The 7,744-nt window shown below is 33.8% G+C and overlaps 1 protein-coding gene across 1 annotated transcript; it reads left to right on the plus strand.

Moving 5' to 3' along the window:
* Nucleotides 1-1,394: 1,394 nt before the first annotated feature.
* On the plus strand, nucleotides 1,395-6,057 carry LOC130956357 (inactive TPR repeat-containing thioredoxin TTL3-like). Its single transcript, XM_057883395.1, has 5 exons — nucleotides 1,395-2,938; nucleotides 3,401-3,596; nucleotides 3,698-3,870; nucleotides 4,454-4,787; nucleotides 5,611-6,057. Exons 1-5 carry the CDS (start codon nucleotides 2,025-2,027, stop codon nucleotides 5,734-5,736), a joined length of 1,743 nt encoding a protein of 580 aa, XP_057739378.1. The 5' UTR covers nucleotides 1,395-2,024; the 3' UTR covers nucleotides 5,737-6,057.
* The last annotated feature ends 1,687 nt before the right edge of the window (nucleotides 6,058-7,744 follow it).

Consider the following 7,744-nt stretch of genomic DNA (forward strand, 5'->3'; position numbering starts at 1 on the left):
GAGATGTGAGAATCCCTACAGGGACTGTTCTGAATGGGGATCCGACTGTGGAGAACTTTTTTTGCGGGAATGGGAATGGGAGACAAAATTTCTTCAAGATAGGCGCGGAAATCCGAGCGGGGATCCCGCCCCGTCTCCACTAATCTCCGAAATTCATAAATTTATTGAATTACCCTTAATAGTTGAATTATCCTAATTCTCATTTGGATAACCCTTCTTCAATTCAAAGATCTCTAACGCTATCCATACTCCATCCAACCTCTCTGCAGCCACTCCCTCGCCACTCTCCTTTTTCACCGCATCATCACACCTCACCGTGCCATCACCCTCACCGCATCGTACTCTCTATTTGCGGTGTTCATTTTCGTAACTCTGCTGTCATATTCATTCTCCTCTCTGTTCTCGCGTCTCCCACCTTGTCCACTGTTCTGTTCTCTGGCTCGCCGTTGCGTTCCTCCAATGCGTCATTTCGAAAGAAGTCACCATCTTGTCGTTTAGATTTTTTGTATAAAATCTTATTTTTGTATAAGATGATACTTGAAACTCTATTCATATGAAAATTAATAATTAGTTAGAATGATCAGATAGATGGGAAATGGGGTCCCCGTAGAAAATGGGGTTCTGTGAAAAATGAGGATGGAGAACAATATTCTCCTACGGCGAAAAACGGAAACTGAGGCGGAAGCAAATCTGGAGGCGGGATGGGGAGCAGGGAGGCATCCCCCGCCCCCACCCCCGCCCTGCTCTGTTGACATCCTTAATTTATGTCTTTTTCTAGCAGTAAATTACCTATTAGAGTAATTATCTGGCACAACTATTATCCCATAGAGACTAATTTTTTCATCTTCATGTCCTAATTTAGTCCATTTCTACATTTATAAATTATAATCATAAATTCATCAATTAATCTAAATTGGAATCTTATTTCATACATTTTTTTAACAAGAAATTAGTAGCCAAAATAATCAAATATTACACAATAAAATAATCAACTATGGTAATATCAAAATAATAAAAAATTATATTAGACATATACTAAAATTAACTATAAATATAAAATACATATAAGAATATAAATATACATACATTAAAAATAAGTTAAATATTTTTTTATCAAATATAGAAAATTCGAACTCACAACCTTTTAATTGAATATGGGAAGACTATGCCATTTGAACTATTACTCATTGGCTAAAAATATAAGTTAAATTACTCATATATTTATACACAATTATATAAAATTAATTTTAATGACTAGTATTTTTTTATTTTTATATGGTGACCAATTAGTCATTAATAATTGAGTTTTAGTGTCCATATAAAATAATCCTATAATATGTAACTACTGTGCTTATGATTTTGGCATGTTACAGCCATTGAGGTTACAACTTACAAGGAAACAAAACAGATAACAAACCTAATCATTTCCCATAATTTTCGACATCCTTCTTGTGAGTTGTAACCAAGACCGGGTCTAATGCTTTTCTTGTTCCGATGAAACTAACCTGAAAAAACAAAAATATTGAGAAGGAAATTGAAAGCCAGCTAGAGCAATGTATATACATCAATAAAATAACAGATTTTCGTTTCGTCGTTCTTTTCTTCCCTTTTCCCCATAAGTTTTCCTTTTGGAGATCATGCCATTTGGTTCTTTTTATCCATTTTTTTTAGATTAGAGAATTTATTAAAAAAAAAAATCATTCCCTTGCAGCCTTTCCAGGAGGAGGTTCTTTAGAAATTAGAATTATCTGCTGGAAATATTATTGGGCTTATAATCCTTAGCCATAAGGGTTCATTTCGATCTCTGGATTACTTTTGCATTCCAATTGTTTGTTGTAATGTCTCAATTTGAAATGTTTCCCATTTCACTAGATTTATCAGGACAAGTTCACATCACATAGAATTTTCATTACTCTTGTTAAAAACACTAATGATCATCCATTATTATCCTCAATAGCCAAATCTGTATAAAAAAACATAAGTCTTAGAACACATTCAAGGAAAATTAGAGAGGGAAAAACAAAATGAGAGACACTTCACCAGAAAGCAGAGGTTGTGGTTTGCTATCATCATTGCTTCGCAGGCGCGGCTCATCTAGGAGCAAAACTGAAAGATATTCTGGTAATGATGATGCTCATAATCATGGGAAGCAACCATCAAAAGCCAAAGACTCGAAACGGCCCCGGAGTGATGTCTCTGATGATGCCCGAAGATCTGCTTCTTCTGCATCAAGCAATTCCAACACTCCCCAAAGGCAAAAGCATGTAGTTGTAAGTGTAAACCAAAACCACCAAAGGAAACAACAACAACATGATGAGGCAGCAGCAGCATCAATGGCAGTGTGTTCGTCATCTAGGTCGTCAAAGGTGTCACCTGTACAAGGATATGTCAATCAAGGAAGAAAGGTTCCAAAAGATGCCGTTGGAATATCCGGTGAGCTTGATAGCATGTTAAACGATTACCAGAAGCCGAAGGGAAGCAACAAGCTTGTTCGAGCTTCTAGCAATGTGATGATATATGGTAACTTAGGTAACCTTGGACAAGGAGGAGGAGGAACAAATTATCCTAGTTCAAACATTCCAATGGATAAAGTGGAAAATTGTGGTGGTAGTAACAATAATAGGAATAAAAAGGTTACTAGGAATAGTAAAGAAGAATCAGGTTCACTTTGTAGGGCTGTGTCTACTAGAATGGACCCTGAACAGTTGAAGATAATGGGGAATGAGGATTATAAGAATGGGAACTTTGCTGAGGCATTGGCTCTGTATGATGCAGCAATTGCAATTGATCCTAATAAGGCTGCTTATAGAAGCAATAAAAGTGCAGCATTAACAGCTCTTGGAAGGCTTTTGGAGGCTGTGTTTGAATGTAGAGAAGCCATTCGGATTGATCAGCATTACCAAAGAGCTCATCAACGATTGGGAAACTTGTACTTTAGGTAAGTATCCATGCAGCACTTTCCTTTCAGTAGAAAAAAGATTATGTTTCTCAATATACATCTTCCAACATGCATCTCTAATTATTTTCCTTGTTTATATGAGAGAGATTCTTAGGTATTTATAGAATAAGAGAAACTTCTTATTCTACTATATTCTCTTTTTGTTGCTTCAATAAAAATTGATTATTAAGGTGATAACAATAACCTATAAGAGATTTTTCAGCATCCCCCGCGATCTCATTGTCTCTCGTATTTCATTTACATAAAATTTTAATGTATTGCTAATGTTGAAAAATGGTAAAAGGGTAGTTCTTCCATTTCAAATTAACTGTCAATTTAGACAAAGTAGCACATACGAAAATCAATGTATCAGGAGAATTTACATAGCAACAGCAGTTTCTGGCTTGGAGCAATAAGAATGTCTTTTACTTGTTATTCATAGTCTCATTGACTTTCTTTCAGGCTAGGAGACCCAGAAAAGGCATTGTATCATTATAAACAAGCAGGACCAGAGGCTGATCCTGATGAGATTGCTAAAGTGAAGATTCTTCAGGTTCATCTAAACAAGTGCACGGAGGCTCGCAGGGTGGGAGATTGCAACACACTAATCACTGAAACTAACAAGGTTATATCATCTGGTGCAGATTCTGCTCAACAGGTGAGTAGTTTTAAATTATATACATTTATCATTGCATGTTCTAATATGACTATGCTAATTAAACATGTGCTAATATGACTATGGTCTTGCCTTACTGGAAGATATTTGCATTACAAGCAGAAGCACTCTTAAAGCTTCGTAGACATCAAGATGCAGAAAAAATAATGTCAAAGTGCCCGAAATTTGATGTTGATGAGTGTACTAGGTTCTTTGGACCTATATGCAATGCAAATTTGTTGGTGACACGTGCCCAAGTCGATATAGCAGTTGGGAGGTTAGAATCCTTTTGGTTTCATTTTATTATTTGAACCTCGAAATTTATTAGGTAATCTGAATTCTGAACACTCAAATTGGCATTTGCTTTCTACAATTCAATTAAGTGTAGAGTGCCTATCAATCTCTTGAAGATAGGTCACAGATGAGTTAGGCAGGGTTAGTTTGTGAATTATAGCTAGTTAGCAGTTAATGATTTCTCCACTGTCTTCATGCTTGACTAATAATGTATATCCATTTTAAATTAATATTGTTTTAAAAAATTAGATAACTGTAGTACCAATATATATTGTAAGGTCCATGGTAAGAATTTACTTACTAATACATGCTACCTATATGCAGATCTTCTTCTTTTTAAACCGAATACCTGCATAGAAGTGATCATACCATTGAAATTGCTAACTAAGAAGTTCTCAGTAAAAAATTCAGCAAAATTTGTTCATCACAATTAGTAGAAATCCCACCCATGATTTGTGCAAAATATGTATCTTTACATGAATCAAATTAATTTGTTATAGATTCGTACGATTAACCTTCAAACTATGTAGCAAGATTCTAAAGTGAAACCTATATCAACTCTGTAGATTTGAAGATGCTTTAGAAGCAGCTCAGAAAGCAGTTAGTTTGGATCCCAATAATAGGGAGGCCAATATGGTTATGAGAAAGGCTCGAGATGTCAGCGCTGCTCGATCAAAGGGAAACGAGCTTTTCAAGGCATCAAGGTTCTCTGAGGCCTGTGCCGCATATGGAGAGGGACTTGAACGTGATCCATATAACTCTGTTTTACTATGCAACAGTGCTGCATGCAGATCAAAACTAGGCCAATATGAGAAAGCTGTGGAAGATTGCACTCTTGCACTTAACTTGCGCCCATCTTATGCCAAGGCTAGGTTGAGAAGAGCTGATTGCAATGCCAAGGTGAACAATCTAACCTACTTATTCTGTTTTGTTCATGTCAATGTTATGCAGCATACACTTAGGCTGCTTTCGAAGGTTGTCACGTGATAGAAATGAGCAAGTGTCCTTTCCGGTCTCCCATTTCTTCGAAGTCCCCTCTACAATCTATTCAGTTCCCAACCGTCCAAGTAACACATCTAAGCGGCTGTTGTCAACAATTGCATGTTGATGTGTCAGAGGCCTTTTAGACCAGTTATTTGAATGGTTTGGGACCCATTAAAAATTTTCGAATTGTAGAGAGGCATTTTGTCTTTCTAATAAATGATCAGGAACCGAAAAGAACATTTACTCAGAAATATAAATACACTGAGTGCCGCAAACGAATTTAAACAAGGTGACAGCTACAAAGACAAATAAAATATCTGTCTCAGAACAAATTTCTCTATATTTTTTGTCAATCAAAAGTATAGGGAAGATGGGGATATATTTTCCTTTTATCTCTATCAACGTCTCTGCATGTTATCTTGGAACGGTTACCAAATGAGGGCCTTAGAACAGAGAAATAGTCTTGCATAATTAATGAATTTTATAGGTACACTTTTAGAGGGTAAAGTGCAAGATTTAAATTGATGAAAAAATCATAAGTTTGACTATCCAGTAGGTTATGCATATATCTTTGTTTATGAACAATTCATAATATTGAACTTCACCTTCTAGATGCCAAGTCCATAATTAACAAGGATGTAAGTTAGACAAAATAAGTTTCAGTGCAATCCAAATTTGGTTTTCTAGTTATGTGAATAATGTTATTCTCTCTTTTGTGATTTTTCTTGTGATATTTTAGTTGGAAAGGTGGGAAGCTTCTATACAAGACTATGAAATTTTGTTAAAAGAGACACCAGATGATGAACAAGTAAAACGGGCATTGCTGGAGGCCCAAGAAAAGCTAAAGACGCAAAGAGGTGGATAAAGGAGATGAAATAATATATTTGATTCATATAATTGAGAGAAGAGAATCATACAAAGAAAACAGAGGCCTTATTATCTGTGTTAGCAAATTGCAACACAAAGGATTGGATGATCAATATGCACTTTAAAACATTTCCATTGGAAGTAAATTGCCCCATTTGTTTACAAGCTGGAACAAAATTTCACAGAAATTCTCAATGTATATTGTAGAACTAGTACTTGATATGTGTCTCTTCTCAATTCCACAGAAATTCTCGTTGGGAGATATATTGTATGATGATTTTTCTTTGAAGGAATTCATCAGTGTACATTATTAGATTTTATTCTTTAGGGAATTCAGCGGCGCTAATTATATATTTCTTGTTTTGTTCCCTTGACTAATCCATTTCTATAGATTTTATGTTCTCTACTTCTCTCTAACAAGATTTATGATCCATCTTCAAATTCAATATAACTCTTTTAAAAAATTTATATGGGATATAAGATTTATTTTTATACATTATGTAAACTGTAAAGAGACTCGTTAACCGGAGCTGATTCTCTTCGGTGTCAATACCCTTCAGTGCTTAATCTCAGCCCTTAATTAATTTTAACAGTAATAATTATAGTTGTTTTACAACACTATTTTAACTCATAAATCATCTTTGCCTCTTTATTTTTGCTAAACCTTTTTTTTCTTCTTTTTCATACCACTTCATCTGTTGTGGCCAAAGTCATCAAACAGTATTTATGATAGTTTTTTGTTTATACCCTAACCCAAAATATAAAAGCTAAACTCAACAAAGATAAAAGGCCTGACTCAAAGGGGAACGCCTCCACCATATACCCAACCTCTTTAAGGAGGTCGGACACTACGAGGAGAGCCCAACCTTACTTGCTCAAACAAGTAACTGCTTTTTCGAATTTCTACAACTATCTCTATTTTTCTTAAAAGATAGATCTTAACAAACTCTTAAGATAAAAGAATGGTTATCCATCAATAAACGTAGAACTACTTCAACAAAAGTGATTATCAACTCTACTATAAATACACTGACACCCATCAAGTATATTCAAATTCTAATCTACTAAAAACCTGTCTAAAGTCCTTGCTAATTTAAGTATCGGAGTCTTTTAGAGGTACCACCTCGCCACCTCCTCACGAAGAATTTGGACGGTAACACTTTAAATTTTCTCACTCACTTTCTCTTAAGGCTTCCCACCTTTCAACACATATTCTCTCTTCGCTCACCGCCTTCATTCCATTCTCTTCCTATTCCTTTAACTCACTTAATATAATATATACCTATTTTTTTGGAAGGTGTACTATGTAAATCTAAAAAAATATCCACACGCATAAATTTTATGGGTTTAACTTAGATTAATGACACCAAACATTTGTTAGTCTCTTACGTCCGAATATTTCAAGTGAATTTGTGTCAATCATGACACTAGTAAAAGATGACATAATTTTGTCTCATTTTAATGACATTAGTTAGATGCTATACTTTGCTTTTAATAACTGACTTTTTTTTTTTACTTGTTGTGTCATTAGACCATTCAATAAGTTGATTTTTGATAGTTTATATTTGGTTTTTTTGTTGGTTTGTTATTGGAGAATCATTTAATTTTTTAATTAATAACAATATTTTTTAAATTTAATATTTTTAGATTAATCCAAAAAAAGTTTCTAAAAGAGGTAAATAAATTTTAGTTAAAAAAATTTAGGTGAAAAAATAAATTTTTTTATTATTTCATATAATTTACTAAATAAGTATATTTATTATTTAAATATAATATTATATTAATAAAAAAAAAGTTGTCCACTATAAAACTTCAATTCATTTATATTTCAAACACTAGAATTCAATTCAATTCTATCATTTTACTAATTCATTCCAAAAACTAGAATTTAATTTAATTTTTTACCATTAAAAATTTTCAAATAAACTATAAAAATTGAAAATAAACATTAGAGGGTGTCAACTTTTATTGATATCGGAAAAGATCTGTTTCCTTCATTAACTATA

This window comes from Arachis stenosperma, chromosome 10, assembly GCF_014773155.1.
Source record: "Arachis stenosperma cultivar V10309 chromosome 10, arast.V10309.gnm1.PFL2, whole genome shotgun sequence".
Classification (NCBI taxonomy): domain Eukaryota; kingdom Viridiplantae; phylum Streptophyta; class Magnoliopsida; order Fabales; family Fabaceae; genus Arachis; species Arachis stenosperma.

What these genes read in the sequence shown, in the direction of transcription:
- LOC130956357 (XM_057883395.1), top strand. Translation starts at nt 2,025, where the DNA reads ATGAGAGACACTTCACCAGAAAGCAGAGGTTGTGGTTTGCTATCATCA. An exon ending in GTGCAGATTCTGCTCAACAG is followed by an intron (nt 3,597 to 3,697) that starts GTGAGTAGTTTT and finishes CCTTACTGGAAG; the next exon opens with ATATTTGCATTACAAGCAGA. An exon ending in GTCGATATAGCAGTTGGGAG is followed by an intron (nt 3,871 to 4,453) that starts GTTAGAATCCTT and finishes TCAACTCTGTAG; the next exon opens with ATTTGAAGATGCTTTAGAAG.